Source organism: Hirundo rustica, chromosome 1 (genome assembly GCF_015227805.2).
Source record: "Hirundo rustica isolate bHirRus1 chromosome 1, bHirRus1.pri.v3, whole genome shotgun sequence".
NCBI classification, from domain to species: Eukaryota; Metazoa; Chordata; class Aves; order Passeriformes; family Hirundinidae; genus Hirundo; species Hirundo rustica.
The window spans coordinates 131,424,322-131,447,072 of record NC_053450.1 but is presented as its reverse complement, the minus strand read 5'-3'; the positions used below and the strand labels follow the sequence as shown (position 1 = coordinate 131,447,072).

The 22,751-nt window shown below is 40.5% G+C and overlaps 1 protein-coding gene across 9 annotated transcripts in view; it reads left to right on the top strand.

Moving 5' to 3' along the window:
* The window catches only part of DYNC1I1 (dynein cytoplasmic 1 intermediate chain 1), a 188,242-nt gene that overhangs the window by 37,516 nt on the left and 127,975 nt on the right, over positions 1-22,751 (top strand). For 5 of the 9 annotated variants that reach the window (XM_040072601.1, XM_040072583.1, XM_040072555.1 and 2 more), the window contains exons 5-6: positions 2,672-2,731; positions 6,773-6,888. In XM_040072601.1, coding sequence (XP_039928535.1) covers positions 2,672-2,731; positions 6,773-6,888 — 176 coding nt within the window. Of the gene's footprint in view, positions 1-2,671; positions 2,732-6,448; positions 6,635-6,772; positions 6,889-22,751 lie in introns of those variants that run through there. The other 4 variants (XM_040072622.1, XM_040072612.1, XM_040072593.1 and 1 more) reach the window with 2 other exon arrangements.

Below are 22,751 nucleotides of genomic sequence, written 5' to 3'. Positions count from 1 at the left end.
TTCCTTGAAACACAGAGTCACTCCCTGTGCTCTCCAGCCTCTATTACCTGAGTGTAGCCGCTTGTGTTCTGTCTCCCAGGGAAAGGGACTTGAAAACCAAAGATTTGTTACCTGCATTCTTATTTTCTGTGATGGCAGCTCAGCCAAGCTGGAGAGGACAACTTGGCAGATTGCTTCCTCATCTATTTCTCACACCTGTGCAAGTGGTAACACAGCCATGCACAGTGGAGCACAAATCTGGGAAATGTTTTGCAGATGCATTAGAACTGTTGAAAACAGATATAATTAGGAGTCAAGGAGAATTACTATTAAAAGTAGGTGTCAGTGTCCAGTGTGGTGAAGGCTGTATGTGAGAATCCAGATAATCAATACTTAAGGGAGGAACACCTCTATACATGTTTGCATGTGATGACCTGAATGATGTGTTGCTCTTCTCATATTTTTGGGATTTGTGCTGTCTTGAGTGCAAGAGATCTCAATTTTTTTTTTTTTTTTTTTTTTTTTTTTTTTTTTTTTTTTGCATTTTTATCTGGGTACCAGGTAAAGGTGCCTTCTCTTTTGACCTGGCCTGGATTCTTGCAGGTAGATCACAGGGACAATACTTCTGGAGACCTGTTGCAAGCTCTTGCTTTAATCAAATGATAATGGTGTTCTTTCTGATGAAATAGCCTTTATACCCCTGCAAATCTTGTAGGTTTGAAAGTGAATGTTGTGGGGAGGAAACTGAAATGTGTTATATGTATTTTCTTTTAAGAGTTTGGAAAACCTGGACATTAATATGTAAGTAGCCCCAGCCAGCAGTAAAATTAGAAATTGGCACTTATATAGCAAGTGCTAATATATGCAACTGACCTTGGTGACTCTACAAGAGTAATCTTCACACAGATAGCATTTTTAATGGAGTAACTATAATGCATTAGTCATTGATGCCTTTGCCTTGCATCAGGCATTCAGATCTTATGTCCATTTTCCACTGTATTTACACTGCAGTCAAGTTACAAGGGAAAAATCTGTTCTTTATTGCTGTATTAATTTATCTCTTGACCTTTTGTAATATAGTTTAGTTTTGGAGAAGCCTTTCTCTATCAGTATTAAGCCTTTCATCCTGATAAACATTACTATGGTTCATAAGAAGTTGAGGGAAATTTGTGCTGTTACGTTGCATGAGAAATCAGCTTTGCATTACAGTTTTTCATTCTTGTATGCACAGGGTGTTGAGATTGATTCATTTTCATTCTGAAATAACAAGAGTGCAACACATGCCCTTGTCTGTCTCTCCAGAGAGTGAGTTAACACTGGTCATAGAATGGGCGAGTTTGCTAAGGACAGGAGGTAGAATAATTATTTGGCTTTAATAGATCTATTTCTGAACTAATTCAGTAACTTGTTAGTTTATAAGAGTGATTCACTGGCAGAGGTTGCTATTGTTGCAGAAAGACTTGTGTATATTGACCACAGGTGATTATATGCCTGGTTTTGGCTGAACCTGGTACTATCATGATCTCTATGTCCTCAGAATTTGCATTCAGAAGAAATTAGGGGAGTTTTTAATTTTGACAACTATCATTATCCAGCATGTCTTCATGAAGACTTGCTTGCTTAGGGAAGGAGCACTTTCCTTTGCTCTAGCCTCTGCTAGCGAGAGCAATGCATAATCTAGTATTCATACTGCAGGAAAAGGTGCTCAGGAGACAATTGTGTGTTCCTGGTTCTGTCATGGATTCTGACAGTTTTCTTGCATATAAGATGTGGCTTTCTGAGAGTGGAAAAATAAAGCAAAATTAAGAGACAGGGAAGGAGCAGGTTTTTTGAAGATGTTGGCCTTGATATGTCATTTTTTGCATTTCTAAATTGGGGGATTCTGAATATTTCACAAGACTCCTAAAGGCTCTTGTGAGTATTTGCAAGGTGTTTTAGAGCTGGGTGCATAGGAAACTGCGCTGCAGTGCAAGGATCAACATCTTCACTTCAGACCACACCTCTGGAATGTTCACATTTGGTGGTAGTCTCATCTGGCAGCAGTCCATAAGAGATTGTCATAGATCTGATTTTCTCCAATGTATTATTGCCCTCTTCCCTAGGAATCTTTTCAGGAGGAAAATAAGAGTTTGTTTTTCTGTCCCAGATGTCATCAGAGTGTGTCAGAGCTGGTATCAGTGTGCCATTTGTTGTCATATGCACTACATGATGTTCCTGCCCAGAGCAGCGCTATACAGGATGGGTTACTGTCTGACTCAGGAGTGTGCGAAGGGATAAACCCTTCAGTGGAGTTCATGGCAAGTGCTCAGTCTACCTCACCATAAAAACATAAATAGATCTTACCTGCAGATTTTACAAATTATTGTGAATCCGTCAACCTAAGTTAAAGAGTTAGAATTTTTCAGGAAAAAGAAGAAAAACCCAACCCTGTGTTTCGTTAATCAATATGTGACAGAAAATCCAGCTTCTTTCCTCTTTTATCAATAATATGTAGTTTTAGTAAATTGCCTGCCTGTCTCAGTTTGACATACAAACCTTGTTTGACATATGGTGGCTGTTGCTTGCACCTGGAGGTTGAATATACTATATAGAGCATGTAACTAAGGAGATGGAGTTTTGTGCATCCTTTCAGTTAATTCTGTGTTCTTTTTTTTCCCTCCCCTTCGTGCTGCACGGCTGATTACCACCCTAGGACCTTGCAATGGGACACAGACCCCTCAGTGCTGCAACTCCAGTCTGACTCTGAACTTGGGTATATGTCAGCTCTTTTTGTTATCATTTCTTTGCAAGAATTATGTTGAAAACGCTTCCTAGTTGAGCTAGTTGTATGCGATTTTCATTTGCTTTTTTTGACTCAAAAAGACCATAATTTAAGTTTCCTTTTTTTTCAGTTTCATAAATAAGATGCTTCAGCAAAGTCATCTTTGTGGGAAAATAACCCCCCAACTATTTAAACAAGCTTATTAAAAGATAAATTGCTATTTCTGTTGCCTGAAACACAATACAAATAACTATTTCATTGCAGATGAAATGTTATTATTGTGGCACATATGTGCATGCATAGTTACATTTATCTTGTTTGTACCTGCTGGTTCAGGCTGCTCTCTGAATCATTTAAAAGATACTTTCCCCCTCCTTTCTGCTGGCTATAGTTACGCTGTTTCCATGTGCAGCAACACGTGGAGCTGTGTATGTGTTTAAAATTGTGTATTTAAGTATGATCATAGTCCAAGAATAAGTGCCATCTCAGTGGAGTTCAGGCCTATGAAACTTTTTAAAAGTTGTAATAGAGCTAAAATGAATATTTTATAATTTTGAATGGAACTTCTTTACCCCATACAAGTAAAAAAAAAAAAAAAAAAAAAAAAAAGTAGTAAATTTAATAACGTAGAAATGCTTGCCTGCAGAAGTATTTAGGATAACCTGTTTCTCTAAAAGAGTGGGTAGCAGTACCTCAAGTTCTTCAGAGCATGAATCATAGGTAAAACAAAATCACTACACTGAAAAATTTGCTTGACCAAAGAACTTAAAGGATTGCCTGTTTTGAGTCTCCAGACAAGTATATTGTGTTTTTACTTGGTCATGTGCTACTTACTTCATTCACTATTCCGTAAGAAAAGCAACAACTTCCCTTTAGCTGCTGATTGACAGTGCTGCCAGCTGCAGTAGGTGTGTGAGGTCTATTCCAGGAAAGATCCAGAAGGAAAGTATCCAGAGAGCTTTCTAAACAGAAATATTTCTCCTTATCCAGAATTCCTAGGAAGGTTTGCAATTTACGCATGAGCATGACTTCAGATAGGTCACACTTCTAAAATTTTACCTGGGCTGTACCAAAAAGGTAGCGTTTTTTGAGCTATTTTAACCTACAGAAACATTTTAGAAATCCCAGCTGGTTTTTTATGGAAGTTTGGATTAAAAGATGAGCACCCCTAGGAGCAAGGTTTCTCGAACAGCTGTGTAAGGCAAGTTCCTTTATCTGATTCATGAAAAGATAACTCTGTATGTAGCTACAAGACTTCAGTCATTTACTAGTAGTCAGTGCAAAGACAGAAAAGAAGCATGCCAAAGAGCAAATCCATAGGTACATATTCTAATGGAAGTCCTGCCGCTTTTGAAAGAAGAATATTTTCAAACCCAAGGCAGAGCTAAACTTTCCTCTGGTGTCCTGAGACTAGAGGGAAAAAAAAAACCCAAAAAACAAAACCCAACCAACCGACCAACCACCACCACCACCAACAAAAAAAACAACAACAAAAAAACCACCACCAATGCAAAAGAAATCCTGCAGTCAGCAATTAAATGATGTGTGTTGCAAAACACTTCTAGCAGATAAACCTTTTTTATGATACTTATGGACAGAAGGATCGGTTTTAATGCATGGGGTTTTGTCACTATCCTCTTACTGACATCCCATTGGCAGTTTGGAAAGGAAACCTTCAAGGCCTATGTGCTCTCTAAGATGAATATTCATCGAGTTTTTGAGAATTGTGAGTACCTCAGATGAAAAATGGGGATGGGAAAACAATAGACCATTTAGTGTTGTCTTAAAAAGAACTAGAGACTAGAACATTACAGCACATATTTGGTAGAGTCCAGATGTTGAAGGGATGCTCCAGTTGTCCCCGAGTGCTTGGGATCAAAGGCTAGGCCAACTTTTAGTTACACGAGAACAATTAGAGGTGGTTTGACACAGGCAAACAGCAATCAATAGATCACCTTCCTTCAGATGAAGAAGGACCTCCCAGTCTTCACCAGTAATTACAGGATAGGGGTGGCACAAGACATTTTTACAGTCACCAGCAATTACTGAATTGGAAATGTTTTAGATGAAGAATTCCACGCATTGTCTCAGCACAGTGCCGTGGGAAGTAGCTCACAGAGGGACACGGAGAGCAAAGAGGTTCAATCCATCCAACCAGCAGTTACATCCAGCTCTTTGTCAGGGTCGTGTCCCCCATCCTCAGGCAGTCCAGGAGACCTCATGTGGAACTTTTAGAGTTAGGTGAGGTTCTAATTAGGTCCAGATTAGACACATAATTAATTAGGGATTATACTTAACCAAGACCACTGTCAAGAGACTCTTCCAATGCAAAGTCTGAAGAACCTCAGTAAATGGAAAGAGTAGCCTGGGGCAGCAGGGGACTGGTTACACAGGGAAGTCAAACTGACCTAGCAGGCAAAAGAGATTGCACATCTGGTGATGAGGGAGGGAAAAGCACATGAGAGTTTGCTGGGGTGAGATATTTATTAAAGATTGAATTCACACAGACCGTAAGTTAAAGCAGCTATGAAAAGTAAAACTACTAAAATTTGTGCTAGCTGAAGAAACTTTTCTGGCCCCCCGTAATGAGGTAGTTTTTCTATATGGTTTTTAGACAATTGTAGATCTTGTTCATATGGTGAATTCAGAGGTGGTTGTAAGAAGGGACATTTGTTAATTTTTCTTCTTTGAAAAGAGGAAAGACTCAGAGATACAACTGTTTCTGCTCTAGTGGTTTGTTAGACAATACAGCTGATTTGTACTGATTACCTGCTGAATCTAATTGCAGTCCGCTTAATAACAACCCAGGCAGTAAAATAGATCAGAAAAATATATAGCTCATGCAGCTGAAAAGTTCAGTAGGTTTTTCCAATGGGGACAGTTTCCTTTTGAGACTCCCATTTCCTTTCAGACATCAATCTTAACTGAATACCTAAACCACTGTAAATTAATTAGATCAAAACCGCTATGACTTCTGTTCTTCTGACAATCTGGAAAATGAGGGGGATATGGATAATGTGTAAGAATTTTCCACTTTTCCAAATTGTTCTCTTCAATAATGTAGCAAGTTGAGAAACATTGTGTCCAGGAATTCATTTCCCCATAAATGTATAAGCATGCTCAGACTTGTTGATTTAGGTAACTTAACTGGCCTTATTTAGTTCATTTGTTTATTATGTTTGCATTCTTTTCTCTGCTGGAAGTTGGCATTTTTTTCCACTAAAACACTTCCAAGTGACCATTTGTATATCTTCACTCCCTGTAGACAGTCAAATAATATTCAGGAAATAAACTGATTTCTTTCCCCTGCTGCCAAGTGAGCTGTGCACAACTAAAAACGTTCATGACCATGCTCAGTTGCCTCCCTTCTTTTTCCCTTACCTGCTTACAGTTAGTTTGCTTCACTGATTTATTTCATATGGTTTATTTAAAATAAGGGATGTAGACAAAATAGAAGGCTATACTTGCCCTGATCCAGTTGTGTTTTAGCTCTCCTCCAGCCCTTGCATTAGGACTCCACTAGTCATAAACCTACTTCAATGCCGCTATTAATGACTCCTGTGGAAGGGAGAATCTCTTTCTTTATGGAAATTACTCACCTTGACAGTTAAAGACTCTGTTATTGCTCTCAGCTGAACCTTTGGCAGTCCTAATCCATCCTGGTTTAAATGCAGGTTTACCCTTTGTACAGGCTGAGGATGAACTCCTTTGAGCAGACAGAGCATCATAGTAACAGTGGTATGAAAGAGAATTTTGTTGCATGTTTAGAGGGACACAAGCAGGCTATTTCTCTCTCCCATTTGCAGTCCCTCTCAGCAGCATGATCTAGAGGTTCAACAACTGTACTTTATTATGGCAAATGGTTCCCAGGTTACTTTTCTTCACTGCAATGAGGTACTTCACATGCATAGTGCTGTGTTTCATCTTAAACACTGAAGTATTTTAATCTTGTTCATAACAGCAAACATTTGTTCCTGCTGCTGATTTGCATTTAACATGACTAACCTTTCGATGTCGTGTATTCCACCTTAGACGCAGACTGCACAAGCTAGGGGTGTCAAAGATCACCCAGGTTGATTTCTTACCTCGGGAGGTGGTATCATACTCCAAGGAGACTCAGACGCCTCTGGCAACGCATCAATCTGAAGGTAAGTTTTTTTTTGTTTTTTTTTTTTAATTTCAATAGAAAATTTGCATCTGAGTTAATGAACGTACTAAAAACACTAGTAACTTATAACATAGCTGCTTATCATGTATTTTCTGCAAGAAAGGTATTGTTTATGTGATTAATGGCTGTTCTGATGAAAATAATTATAAAAATCACTTTCAATGCAGGTGGAACCAAACTGCTTCTGACTTACAATGGGTTGGCCTTAGATAGAAATTTAATGGGAACATTTAAAAAAATAAATCATTATGAATATAATTAAAATTGTGCTTTATTCAATTTTTTTATGCTTTCTCAAGGAAGTTATAAATTCTGTGCTCTGTAAAGAGACAGTGTTGGAAAGTTGCTCTCAGTTGTTTGGTCAGGGTAATTGTGTCTCCCTGCTGTAGGTGAAGCTGAGGGAGAAGTTGCAGCTTAGCTCCATATACTGAAAAAGGTGGTTTGCATACTTTGATGTGGACAGTCTTTCTTTCTCTCTGCTGACATCATGCTGGCATCTGTACTCATGGAGCTGCTTGTTGTCTGTTTGGCCCTCTTGTTGATAAGTAAATACACAGAGTGGCAGGGAGTTGCTGATCTGCCAGTGTTGTACTGCAGAGTGCTGATTGCAGGTCAGTGGTACCATTTAAACTGAATGCAAAACTGTGCATTAGGCTGATATTATATACCTACTAGAATAAAAGAGGATAGAAGAGGAAAAACTCAGAGCAGTCTTGACCATAATTTTTGCTGTTAACAATGAAGGATCAAAAAAAGTTCAACAACTGAGTAATTTTCTGCAGAATATAGCGTAGAACTTTACTGCATTTAGAGAAGAAAAATACTTGAGTAGGTTCAGAAGGTAGTGGTGGTGGTAAATCTGTCTAAATATAAGTTACTGTGAGGGAAAATAGTGTGATAAACATAGCCAGATTTTTTTTTTTTTTTTTTTTTCTTTAAACTGGGTTACTGGGTCTGCCTTAGGAAGCAGAAATAGAAACCACTGAGCTAGATGCTCAGATTCTACTTCTCTGGAGCAGAAGTTTACCCTGGTCATCTGTGGACTGAAATAGTGCCTTCAAGCACAGACAGCCCTCTTGCTGGCTGATGCTCCTTGAGCAGCCTGTCCAGAGAGCTTTGCCTGCTCGTAGGGAGAAGCTGTCTCTGGAGCCTCCCTGGGTCAATCCAGCTCGTCTCTGCTTGTCTCTCTGTGAGCTGCTGAAGCCTTGAGAAAATGGGTTTTGCGCCTGAGTCTTTGTCTTCTTTGCTTAAGACCAGTTGATGCTCAGCCCAGGAGCATTATCATGAATTCATTGTTAGATCAGATGGAGGGGGTGTCCTTCCTCTCTGACACATGGCCTTTATCCAGTGCAAGAACCTATGGATATGGGGAATTTAAGAAATGGCTTTGTGTTTGCTTCCCTCAGACCTATGACTCCAGCACTCATGAGCTGACCTGCCCTCCTGAAAAAAGACAGGCTCACTTACTGATCTTCTTTCAGTAAGTTCTTGCCTTTTTCCCCAAGAAGCTCTTCAAATATTGCAAAATCCTTTTCTTGCTAGACAAGAGGACAATCTCCTACCCTTCAAGGAGAAAACCCCAAACAACAGTGTGATGCCATGGAGCCTGGCAGTCAGGACAATGAGCAGACAGGCAGTGTGGTTTGAATTGGTCCTCTCAGCTCAGAGAAAGGTCACTTATTCCTCATTGGTGTGAAAGAAGATAAGAGCAAACATAAAACACAGTGCATTTTAAACTGCCTGGGCCAAAACTGTGATGGAAGAGGTCAAATATGCGGGTTTGGTGACTGGGTTTGTTATTTTCCTATTCTCTGTCATCACAGCCAAGGAGAAAACGTCAAAAATACTTGTGTTTTACATACTGAAACACAGAGGAAATATCACCCAATCTCTCCCTTCAGATGTGTGAGGGAGGGAAAATGTAACTTACATTTCCTTTCCAATCTGCTGCTGAGGAATTCTCCATATATAACTTGGATATGATTATGGCTGTGCATCAGTAAAGGAGATTCAGGAAAGTTTGGGTTTTCCATTAAGAGGCTACTTAATTGGAAATTCCCTAGGGGGTAAATAAGCACTGGGATTTTGGCCTCCCAGGTCTGATGGAAATAAATTCTCAGGTTTCCAATCTCCCAAGCCTCTTTATGAATGCTGAGCCCTTCATACTGTCAGTCTAAACATGAGCAGCAGAGAGAGATTCCTCAGGAGACGGGCTTAGAGAAGTCTCTAAACTGTTTCTATGCATTCTTATGATAAAATATAGCCATTATCTTTTCAAGATAAATTGTTCAGCCATTACTATGGTTTTGGGCTCAGTTATTTGGCATCTGAAGCCTTAGAGTTTGAGAACAGAAAACAAGAAACTTATTTACTTGGATGAGTCAACATTTGAAATTCACTTTTCACTGCCTGCCTTAAATGCAGGAAATGTAAAAATGCAGAATTTTAGGATGAGATTGTCCCATGCTTACTTCTTGTTTGGAAGGCAACTAATGAAGGGTTGGAAATATGGGTGAAAAGAGGATTTTGACTCCATTCAGAGTTCTTCAGCTTTTTTGAAATATCCTCAGTAGGTTTTCTGCATTTGCTTCTCTAGAGAGCAAGAAAGAGACTCTGAGGTACTTTAAACCTACTGCTCTTCTGAGGCTCCGTGGATGTTCTTTGTAGTAATGGCTGTTGCCCACCAAACCTTATAAAACTGGGAAAGGAAGGGTTCACCCTGGTAAGTCCATGTGGTGCCAGAGAGCCAGATGCTATGTTCATGAAAGTCTCAGCTTGTCACTTGCTGATTTTAGAAGAAATAGTGTGGCATTATTCTTTGCTGTATAAAAAACAGATTAAGTCCTCTTTTCAGAACACGTAATTTGCTTTATTTCGGAAGAATAATGACATGTCATTTTCCCCACCAACTCTATTATTTAGGGACATGTGTATATGCATCATTCGATCCTTTGATCACAGGTATCTAATTCTTTTGCTTTATTTAGGTCAGAGTCAGCTTCAGCCTTTTCTTTTCCTCCTTGCAGGATGACTTCAAAAACATACGGATCTTGGCTCTGGAGCCTGACTAAAAAACCCATGCTTTTTACTTTCCCTCTCCTCCTGCTATAATTGAACTTGAATACAGGTATTTGTAGGCATTGAGAGATGTTTTACTTGTGCTGATTTTCCATTCTGGAGTTGATTAAGACCTAGACCATGCCAAATATTTGTTGAGAGGTCTCTGGGACACTTCCTTCATTGTGCAGAGGCTCTCACATCCCCTCAGGTACCATGTAGCCTTCAATGGTTGGACCCTCCAAAGCACTGCAGACCTGCTATTAGCTAAAGGTGCACCTAGGAGAAAACAGAAAAGCTGTGGCCTGGCCTGTGCCCAGGGCGGGTCCCTCACTGCTGTGCAGCAGTGGACTGAGCTGTGTATGACTGCCTGAAATCCACCTTTTCAGACAGGAAAACAGCCTGCAAGTCAGGCTCTGATAGGTGCCTGCCTCATCTCCAGCTTACTGTTCTGTTCTTTAATGGGCTAGGAGGTAAAATCTCACAGAAGGGAGATACTCCTCTGATCTGGGTCCCCTCAGAAACTGAGGGCTGCGGGAAGGAGAAATTCTATGAGCTTTCTGGCTTTGCTGTCCAGTATCGAGAGTGTTGTTATTCCTCTTTTGTAGAGGAGGTAGAAACTAATTCATCGATAAAATGAGATGTTCTCACATTCTGGCTAGACAGACTGTCACTGCAAAGAGGTTAGTCAGAAATGCATTCCTGAAAGAGTAGGTCCTGTGTACAAGATCTCACTTTCTAAAACAGTGGAAATCATGGGCACTTCATCAGTTTATCATCTTCAACAGATGTTTGTTCATAGGGGGAAAACAAATGATCTGCCATACTCACCTCCTGAGCGGGGTAATCTCATCCTACATCACAAATGGAGCCCAGTTCTGGCAATTGAGACCTGTAATCCATCTGTTTATCTGGCGTTTTTCAAACACAAAGGGTATTCTGACTATTAGAGTAAAAAGAAGTATAAGCTCTCTACTCCATCTGGAAGCAGGCTGGAATGAAGTGGCAAAATGGAGGTGGAGCTCCAGCGGCTGTGTTGGGTTCTGCATGTGTCTGGCAGTGTGATTCTCTGAACAAAGGCTCCTGACAGTTACTCTTTCTAGAGAAGAGGGGGAATTCTGCTCACAGTCAGGCTCATGAGACACATGAGTTCAGGTGTGATACCGAAGGTTAAGTGCCTACTGTAGGGTGAACCAAAATTCTCTAGGTGCCACTGATAGCATTGACTAATTATTCGCTGAAAAACTTGGTAAGAGAGCGTTTTATACAGCCGTATTGACTTAGGTTCGTTGTTACTGAGTAAAATGCCTATGTCTAAAAGAGTGATACATTGGCCTCATGTGAGGCCTGTGGCCTACTTTAGGTTTTGGTGACTAGATGGGAAGTTATCTGTGACTAGGGCTGACCAGCTCCAATGCTGTGAAAGCAAGCCAGGCCTCTGGAATTTTATCGTTTCTGTGATAAAATCCATGGATACACCTATTTATACTTTTATTGTCAGGATCCGAGATTTCCAGGTTTGATCAGTGAGGTCTGTCTCCATACATGATTTAGGATACTGTGCAGCAGACCTCTAGCCCAGCAAACTCTGCCCCAGTCCTGCTGTGTCTTGCTGTGCCTGAGTGTTGCTCAGCTCCAGCTTTGTGAATGCACGCTGTATTTTGGAAAAGCCAGTCCTGGAACTAACTGAGATCATCCTTGAGCTTTCCCATGGCCAGTCTGGCTAGAGCTCGTGCATCAGAAGCTGGGGTTTAAGTTAAAGAGCTTACTTTGGCTTTTCCCTCCCAGAGAATTGTTAGCTCAGCTCCAGTGTGAAAAGGACAAGCCTGGACCCAAGAGTAGCTTTGAATGCCTCATTTAATGGGAAATGCAGATGCACATTTGTGCATTACCATGCATGCAACAACATATGTGTCAGGATACGTGATAATATGTGATGGAAATCAGACATAACTAGGGGGATAGCAAAGACCTTCTGTCGAAAACAAAAGGAGGTGCTGAAAAGCAAAACTAGGATAGAAATCACTATTAAAAGAGAAGATAACCTAAAGATGAATCAGTGTTAAAGCAGAGAGACTTTTTTAAAGAGACAGAGCCTTAGGATTTGTACTAATGGACACTAATTTTGTAATAATGCTTTGTCATTTTGTAAAATATTATGCTCCATCCTGAGCAGTACTGTGTATCACTAGGTGTTCTTAGGTGTGAAAGTCCAGTTTGCCTTTTCTTCTCAGACTGCATCCATCAGCATTGTAATGTGGATCCCAATAGCTGGCATAAGCACTCGGATTTGGGACAGCTTTGTTTGATTAAATCAACAAAGCTTAATTTGTACTGTTGTGCCAGACTGTACAAGAGGGGATGAGACCAGAATGAAGCGGTGCAAAGATTTGAGGCGTTGCATTGTATAGCGCTCTTTCAATTATTCCTCTTTTTTCCCGTCACAACTGCATCACCTTTTCTAAATAACAAGGCTTTCAATGTGGATTTTTGATGTCTTTTTTTTTTTTTTTTTTTTTTCCCCTTTAATTTAAATTTGACATAAGACTCTTTCAACGGCGTCCAGGCATTGCCCTCTGGTGGTGCAGCGGTGAAGCGCCGCGGCTGAGGAATGCTGGCAGGGAGGGATGCAGGGATGCTGGAGCGAACTGCGGAAAAACACCTGCCTGATCTTTTGTCTGGGGAAGAATTATACCTAACAGAAGGTGCTTGAGTTGGATGATCGAGATGTATGAATGCAAGTGCTGATGAAAGAAGTGTGAGAAGAGACCAAGGCATTACATAGAAATTGGGGGAAAAAATATGTTATTTAGAAACGTTAAAAAGCCTTGGAAAATCAGAGCAATAATACACTAGTGAAATCAGGTGGAAACCCTTGTTATTGCCAATCCTTTTTTGAATTACAATTAGTAAAGTACTATTTGTTAAGATACATATATTTCAGAACAGACACAACAGGCAGCTACCAGGTGTGGTGGGTCTGTATTCCACTCCTAGCAAGTTACAGACATTGGATGTATGCTTCTGAAGGCTTTCTTCACCACCTGGCTCATGATAATTTTATGTGGTACAGAATTAAAATAAGGACTTGGCTTTAGAAATTAGTTTCTCTGGTTTTTGTTGTGCAGAAAAATATATTTAACACTTGTAAGGATTTCCTCTTGGAGGAAGAATGAAGAGGCCACAGTCATGGATGCTTTGGTGTTTGAGTGCACAAAGGGACATCAAAGGTCTGTTCTAGAATATGTAACAGGCTTGGCCTCAAACAGGATTTCTGCACGGCAGTCACAGTCTATTTCTTAAAGGTGGCCCAACAGTATACTAATCAGCAGTCATTGCTTCAGTATTTGCTCCCATTTCCTGTTTCTCCTTCCAGGTTTTCTCTAAAGGCTTCTGGAAAAGGGCTTTTCTCAAGATGGTTCTCAGATAATCTTATGCAGAGAGCCCTTTTAATGCTAAACTGTTTTGAACAAGCAGATCTGACAACTTATTAAGCATCAGTAGTTCTCAGGGAGTTATCTACTAAGAACTGGTTTAACAGAGAGAAGATTGCCTCTGGTCACACACAGCTGGAGGTCTGAAGAAAGAAATCTCTTTAGAGATCTTGGGCTTTTTCTTGATCATTTCATTACATAGGGATCAAGTAACTTGACTCTTTGCAGCCCCTCCTCAATCTTAACAGAATTTTGGGCACGTCTCCTGAAAACCAGGAACATACATATAGGAGTTTCCTGCTCCAGAGTGTCCCTGACCTTCTGCAGACTCTGGTCTCTTTTGCACAAGGTACCTCTGCATTAAATGCAAGCCAAGAAAGTACATCTGGTAGTTCTGTGTGAGGGTGGAGAGAACAACAGACTTGTCACAGCTGAACTATGCCTCCTCTAAACCATTCAGGCAACAAAAGATTTGGAACAAACCAAAGCTTAACTGCCTTCTTGACGAAACAAGGAACCAGTTTTTGGCCTGTGCTGCCTTGGAGGGGACTGTTGTGCAATTTTGTTCGGTGCATGGAAACAATACAGCTTCAGAGCTTTTGCAGCCATCGTGGAGAGGGACCATGCTATACCGCCCCTCCTTGCTCCTTCTCGATCCTGACAGGTGATCCTTGCTCTGTGCTCTTAAGTAAGTGGATCCCATCCTCCACCCACGTGATGGGAAGCTCTTCTCTCCTAAAATAATCCAAAAAGCATTGCAGTCAGTTTCCCTGTGTGGAAACCAATCTCCTCCTTTAGCTGCAGTGGGAAATAATGTAATTGAATGAAGTCCTGCTACATCTGGTGTCTCTTGATGGAAAACAAGAAAGCTGATGTTAAGAGCCTTGACCTCAGACTCCTTTAACTAGCTGCAAGTCATCTCACAGCGCCTTTGACCCATCTCTGCATCCTGACATCTGAAACTAGCAGTGATCCATGAATTCAGAGAGAAGCCCTGTAACACCTGTATGCAAATTGAATTCTTTGTTGGCTGGAAATGAAAACCTTCCTCTAAGTCTTTCTTCTCTGGAAAAGATCCTGGCCATGTTTTACACATGCACAACTGCTGTATTGAGCTGATTTGTTAAATTCCCCTCAAGCAACAAAAAATGTTTCCCTCAAGCAACAAAATATTTCTAAACTTATTTGCAAATATATGACTATTAGTATGCTGCAACTTAGCTTTAACATGAGAACAAGGAAATTGTCCCACAAATGAACAGCACCATGCTTTCCCCAGTCAACAGTCAGTGGAATGAAAGTGGCCAATATTTCTCTACTTGCTGTTTTCACATGTTCCTAGTTATCACTTTATGTACAATTTCATCAGTGTTTGATTATGGTTTCAATTAGCAGTGTGTATGCATATTGCAGTGCTCAAGTGAGAAGGTTCAGACCTGAAAATGTAGAAAGGGTGAAATTTGGGTTAACAGTGCTTCCAACAGAACAATGAAGACATGCCTTTTTGTTTTCTTCAGAAACAAAGCGTGCTTTTTCCTGCCATTCCTGTAATTCCTTCTTTAGACTAATGGGTGATGCCTATTCAGTATATACAAGAAAACTAATACCCAGCACCTTCTATTATGTGTTTAGTAACCTTTGGCAAATTCTGCCTTTGTAACATGGACCAATCTCCACTAGAATTTAAGACAAGATTAAGAAAAATGTGCATTGCAGAAGTAGCAGTTATTAACCCTCAGTGCTCTAATTAGCACTTAATCTTTCTAATCCTGTAAGTAGATACAAAATCAGGGCTGAAATAGACCCAGGCCATAATGTGGAAAGGCCCTCATTAGTGGTGCTAAAAAGATGTACAGAAAACTGCTTGGTTACTTCACGCTTCTCAGTTTGATCCTTGGCACTTGGACTCTGAGAGATGAAAAAGATTCACGTGCCAAAATCCCCTCCTCTGTTTTAAACCACAGTACTAATGTACTGGGTCAAAAATTACGCAGCTGAAAATTCTCCTGTTCAGCACCTCTCTATCTTCAATTCTATAGCTGAGTCTCAGCCTAGGAAGCTGGCTAATTGTGCCCTTCTATAGCCCCCTTTAATTGGCTCATTTCCATAGGAGAGGCCACCTGCCTTGGATAGGGCAGTGTCAGCTGCTTGCCCTCAGACCAACTGGAGAGGGAGCCAAGTGGCTGGGCCGGGTAGGGTGAAGAATTTGGCACACCCCACATGACTGCCTGCCTTGAAGATGAATGGGGGTGCACCCCAAGCTGGGTCTTTGTTCACCAGGTGTGTCTTCACATCCTGACTTGAGCACCTGGGCAGAGCCCTTCAGTGGCACCCCAGGGCCCCCTTCTCCCTCCCAAGAGCCGCTCCGAGGTGACGCAAAGCCATGCTATATTTAGTATAATGGCAAACCGTAGGTCTCATCTGTATGTAATACTAGAGAATCCCTGCTCAAAGTCAGTAGTAGCTGGATCCTTTCCAGAGAATCCTTTTGCTCACTCTCACACACCAAGAGTTACTCTGAAAACTGAAGAAAGGATCTGGATGAAGAAACCTTTAATGAAATGGATATGTCAGTGAAGTAAAAGTCTCAGCATGAATTCCCACTGGCCACTATTAATAGAAGATGGAATTCTCTTTTGCTGCAATACAATAGACTGTCTCCACAAATAATGTCACTTTTCAACCAGACCCTGGCTGTCACTTGCCCATCTATCTTATTTAAAATAAACTTAGCATGTATTCACTCTGAGCCACAATTACTTCAGATGTACGTCCTAGCCATAAACCTCCAAACCAGCACTCTCTCTTCCTGCAAGCTAATACCCTACTTAAAGCACACAGGAAGTGAAAACATAATCATTATTTTTCTGAAATGTGTTGAGCTTGAGCCACGAAGCTTCACACTTATTTTAAGTCTATAATTGCAAGTTGTTGCTGTGGATACTCCTTTTTTTTCCTCACCCCAATTGTGTTGTGAAGTTTGCCACATCCAAGCTCAGTATGGGTTCAGCTCCTCTGTGATTGGCACAAGCAGATCTCTGCACTTATGAATAGACTCACTGATCTCAGTAGCAGCTGCTGGGTTTTGAGGACTCTCAGAATTCACTGCTTGGTTTGGAGCTGAACTTCTTTGAAGGTCTTGCCCCAGCTGCCCAACTGGAGAAGTTTTTGAAATTTTAACCCTTAATTATGGTTGTGTCATATTTTCTTTCTTGTCATCTCCACTCAGATGTTCACTCTTCTTTTCCTAGGCACCAATTACTCACCAACAACACACTCCTAACAGCCACTCATCTGCTGTGAAACACAGAAAGTGCTGAAGATCTCACTTGTGACTACATGAAGGATTCTCTGTGTGCTGGTATTGCATCATAGATAAGGTGCAGGTTGAAAACACAGCATCTTGCACAGTGACATAGCACAAACCTCTCCTGCATATGTTTCACAGACTTCTTACCTGTGACATGAGACATGCTGGGATTCACATGGAGGGACAATTGAGGCCAAAAGAGCTGAACCCAACACAGTCTTGTGAGGGGGATATGGACCCTAGCCCAGACTGTCCTTCAGTCTGTGCCCAAGTTTCCAGACCAGTGGAACCCATTAATTTGGTCCATATGTGAACTGGGTATGCTGTAACATGCTCACAGTTTGTACTGATTGGGAATGAGCATCTCTTACAATCTGCCTTTTCCTCTTTGCTGAATTGGGTATTGCAGAAAGCTTGGATTCAGGATTTCCGAGTAGGCAGGGTTCCTAAGAGTTAGGCATGTTTACATACATTTTAGGGATCTAAGAGCTGCTGTTTAAACAAAGATATAATGAATTGACATGTGGTTGTCATTTGTGCAGTCATGAAAATGTGTCTAGGGAACAGTGAGCTTCCATTTTCAAGAATGCCTTGGACAGAGTTAGGGTGGAGTGTGCAGGCACAAGTGCACCATGTCACTGTGTGCTTGGGAAACATCTGTTCTGCCATTCCTAGGCTGTAACAGGATGGAGGCAGAGAGTGAACTGGAGATGAATCTGGTCTCTCTTTTCTCTTATTGTCTCTCTAGTCTCAGACTAGAACTGTGTATAAAAGTTCCAGATACATTTATGTAGTTATTTAAGTGTTTACTTATAGGCACAGCTCTAGATACAATGTTTACATAATATGCATCATGTAAAAGTACAATGTTTACATAAATACCTATCTATATTATATCTATAGATTTACAGATACTTGTAGATAGACACTTAGAGTTGACCACTACAAGATCTCACCACCCGTCAAGTGACACCCTTGGGCTCAGAGCAGTGGTGTGAATCTCAAGAGTCTTATCTTTGTTACAGACTATATGTGTAATACAGAGCAAGTCACAAACTGAGTTTGCAGAGATGCAGAGACACAGGCCCATCTCTTCATTTCATAACAGAGGCCACTAATAACTTAAACATGAACTAAGTAAACTCACAACAGCCTAATTTACTAAGATTTTTAGCTGTCACAGAGCTATCTGATCTGGCAGCATGACTAGAGCTAGTACCCAAGCTACCTAGTTGCATCCTAGTTGAGATACTGCAGTAGTTCAGAGTAATCCCATGCAATAGCTCTACCCTGAGTGGCCCGGCCTGTTTCTGTAAACTTTCCATACTCAAAAGAGTGAGACAGAACCTCCCAGAAGGCAATTTACCCTATCTGCTGTATTTATCATAACAATGGAAAAATTATCTTCTATCTGTGCCTTTCTCCATTGCTTACAGGACTTAGACAGTGCATTTAAATTATAACCTTCATTTTCAGATGATTGAATGTAGGTAATTCCCACCATTTTGTGATGGGAATATGTGCAAGTGCGTTATGAAGTATTTTACTGTCATCCCCTGAAACAGTTTTGGAACTACTGTTAATGCTATTTCTTTTCTTGGGCTCCTTTGTCCCTTACCTATTCCCTTCTGAAGTTGTTTCTTGGGCCTCTGTGAAAGAAAAGTGAAAAAGCAGGCATTTTATTTCCCTCTGAAACCTATGTAATTGAGGACAGCACTTTCCCAGCTGATAAAGGCAAATAGGATAAAGAAAAAACAGAAAAATAACTTTGCTCTTTTATATCTTCAATTAAGTAGTGTTTTCATACTATCCAGAGGACTTTTTTTTGTGTAGACTCAATAATTCATTTTATGTGCTAACATTAATTTTGATATATCAGTCCAGTTTGCGTAGTTTGTGTAGTTCCTCAAATGCATGTTTCTGTCCCATTTTTCTCAAAGGTTTTGCCATACAGTAAAGCCCATCAGATTCCTTCCCCCAAAGAGTGCTGAGCATCAAGTGGATACACAACACCAGATTCCCCACCTGCAAACACATACATGCCTGATATCAGACAATCAAATATGTCAGAGGACTAATGATGAGCACAGGACATGCATAAATATCTGCAGGATTAAGCTTGCTAACCTGGGTAAAAGAGAATAGTTGTTTGATTGACTGGCCCTTATGTAAATGACTGTTTTTCAAAGCTGGAAAGCCTAGTAAAATACTTTTGTACTTAATCAAATACAAAGATTCTACAATATACAGAAGGGCTTCACATCATGAGTCACTGACAATGTCAGTGATTTAGGCTCATGGCAAGCACTTAATTTGGTCCCAGTCCAGGTCCCATTTTAGTCAGTGGGAGTCTTTCCCTGATTGCAACATGAGCCTTTGTTACCAAATTATCTCAAGCTGATGAGCTGTGAAACAGAAAAGGTACTTTTACTAACCTTTTCTAATCTAGATTCATTAAGGATAATCTCAAACTTGTAGCAACTAATTTAGTAAGTAGATCTGAAAACATCCTCACTGTGTAGCTAATACCTAAGTGTTGGGTATTCGTTTTTTATACTTCTTCAAGACACCGAATGCAAGAAATATCTCAGGCCAAATGAACAGTCCCGCAACCTATATGATATGGTTGAAAATGATGAAAAAAGAGATGAAAGCATATGTTCCCTGTCCTATACCTCAGTAAACAAAGTCGTGGTTTTGTCCATTTCACAGTCATGGTGCTATAATTTCTAGACCTGTAACTTTCATTTGTTGTATCCTGTTTTGCTGATGGAGTGCAAGCTCTGAAGGGCAGAAAATGTGTTTATTTTTCATACTTGTCAGTACGGAATATAGAAAACATGCTGTAAAGAAATACTGATAGGGAAAAATGTGTTGCTATACCATAGAATAATTTGGGTTGGAAGGGACCTTTAAACGTCACTTAATCCAACCTCCCTGCAATGGGAAATCTTCAATTAGATCAGGGTTCTTAGAGCCCTGTGCAACATGACCTTGAATGGTTCCAGGGATGGGGCATCTGCCACATGGGCAACCTGCACCAGAGTTTTGCAACTCTTGTTGTGAAAAAACCTTTTCCTTATATCTTTTAGTTTAAAGCTGTAGCTCCTTGTTTTATTGCAACAGGCCCCACTAAATATATGTATTACATATACATACATGCATCTTAAGGGGAAATATGCTTCCTCCCTGTATTCCAGGTTGATTCACTTCGGCAACTTCTAAAAATGTGCATTTTATTATTAACACCTTTTATCAATCCAAAGAACAATAGAAACAGCAACTCTGCTCCAATGCTGGCCACATCTTGCAATAATTTATAAATGTCCCATATTAAAAATAATACAGTTATTCAAACGTTTTCAAAATGTCCCAGGGTAAGCAAATGCTTTTGTATTACTATGAGTTTTGACAAACCTGATTGTGTGCTGGCCATTGTTAAAGGGTTCTATCTGCTTCCAAACACAGTGAGAGACAAAGAATTTTTAATGAATTTAATTAAAACTTTATGTGGTTTATGGTGTTCACCTCCAGCTGGTGTGCCATTCTTCTCTGTTGAATGAAGTTTCCTCTAATGCATAATGATGTGTTTTATAAGAGGGATGTTTGAACCCCCTTCCTAGTAGCCCTGAGGTAGTTTCCATGGTATGACACAGTGGTGAAGTTTTTAAAAGCAGGTCTCTTACACTTAAATGAATTATTTATATGGTTAAATGCACAGGCATGGATGCATAGGTACAAACCTTAAAATAAATTTAAGAATCTTTTTTTTCCCCTTGAAGCAGTCCTTGTGGGCTAGCTTTTATGACCAATGCTGCTGAGCATTTGTCTGTACAAATGGCACACTGACATGAAAGGGTCTTGTTATTTGACTGCTTCTGTTGGGGGTAGAAAGCCGAATGTGTTCTCCTTTGGTTAATGCACTGACATCTGTACCAAGCACAAGGTCCTGATATTGATGGGCGCTCCTAGTGCTGCTGTAATAAAAATGAACAATAACATGCAGATAGCCTCGTTAGCAAATGTTTCAGTGCATTTTATGAGGCATGCTGAGACACTGCAGCAAGCTGGGTCATTCCCATGGCTGGTTAGAGTTAGTGGAATTTTAGTCTTCTGAATCTCTTGTACGTTAAGGCTTTCACTCAGGGTCTCTAAAAAGAGCAGTGACCTGTGTCCTTTTCCTGCAAGCTGTCAATCAGTATTTCTCCTGTCGAGAAGTAAGCTCTTGTTAGAAGAGGTAGGTTCTTCATTTGTTTTAAGCTCTTACTTTTCAAAATCTTGAATCTGGGTGTGGCCGGACTGAAACACAGAGCTGTATTTTTGTGGTTCTTTGGATGGTGAGATCTCAGTTGTGCAAGAATCTTGAACAAGATCCTCAGGGAAGGAATGAATGAAGCAAGATGTCTTGGACCGGAGGAATAGGACTTAGGAACAACTCACATCTCTACAGGGTGTAGCATGATCCCTTGAGAAGTGTCTGCAATGGAGGCTACAGACTTCCAGTGGTTTTGCAGAGATGGGAAAACTGAGATGAATGTTGAAAGGCATCTTCATAAATAATGCGTCTTGTTCTAACAGTTGTGAGGAACTGGGTAGGAAACTGGTTACAAAATCACCCTGTACCAGCATCACTCTTTTATATCATTGATGAACTCTCTGAGGCTGGGAGAGCCTTTTAGATGATCTCATTGGAAGGTGACTAAAAGAAGAGGCTCCAGGAGTATCAGTGTATCAGCTGGAAAACAGTCAGTGGTTACCTGGAGGTGAGATGGCTCTCTCGGGAGAGGGAATCTCAGTGTTGAATCCACCTATGATCTTCAACACAGTTTTCTACAGTTTAGCCCACAGTAATAACAGTAAATCAACATATCTGTTTTTCCCCAACTGATGAAGAAAGAAAATGACACTGGAGAGGACCAGTCACAAGCTAAATCAGAAAAAGTCTTTGGAGAAAATGTTGAAAAATGTGACATTTGGCACTTGGTGGAATGACAAAGAGCTGAAGACATGAAGAGCATCAAAAGCTGAAGAATACTTCCTGGTGAGAGGCATGAAATAAAAAGCATGATGAACAGACAATGAAGGTGGATAAATACTAGATTGTAAAGAATGAAGAAAGGAAAAGGAATTAAATGAAGAAGTAATTGGAAGAAAGTGGAGGAAGTCCTGAAAACCACAAAGACATATTTGTATTTCCCTCAGAAATTAGCAGGGTGCTTCTGGAGGTAACAGAAGGAAAGGATAGGAGGAGCTGACTGGCCTACATGGGAAAAAATTTGACCACAGGCTAGTGAGTCATCTTGTTTCATTGCTCCTGATTCCAGATGCTCTGTCTGCAGTCTCCAGTGAAGTTCTATTCATTAGAGCAAATCAAATAAACTTGTTCTGATAAGTTGCAATGTACCCTTCAGGAAAGGTAAAGATTCTGTCAGCTAACACAGGGAGCTCTTGGACTAAATGTACCAGCAACTGGGTGTCATGTTCTGTCCCTGGGGGCTGTTGTCAGCTGGTGGACTAGATTCTGTGCAGTGTAAACTGGAACAACTTATATTTGGTGTGAGCATGAAGGTGGCACTCTCAGAACTGCCACCCTGTGCATTGTGGTGTGGAATTTCCTCTGGACATAGGCAGAGCCACATGAAGGGAAGATCACACAGCTGTAACCATGAATAATTTTGTCATACATCACGGGGGTATGCACTTCAGCATGCAATATCAGTCAGGACATCAAAGGCTCTGTAACTCACCTCCTGGTAAACCAGTGCTGTTCTTTGCCTTTGGTTAATGTTGTCAAGGGGTCAAGCTGTTAGGCATCGGTCTATATTCCTGTGCTCTCTGGCTCTAAAACAACATTATGTTTAACTAGTACCCTTTGATAAGCAGTTTTGGGAACAAAGTAAAAGTAACTTGAGAAGGACTAAAGGGCTGAGTTTTGTACACCCATGACACGCTGTTAGTGTTTCATCAGCCTGTGAATACTGACAGTCTAACAGTGAACCAGTGGGTCCTTTGAAGCAGAAAGACTGGGACATAAGAAAGTTT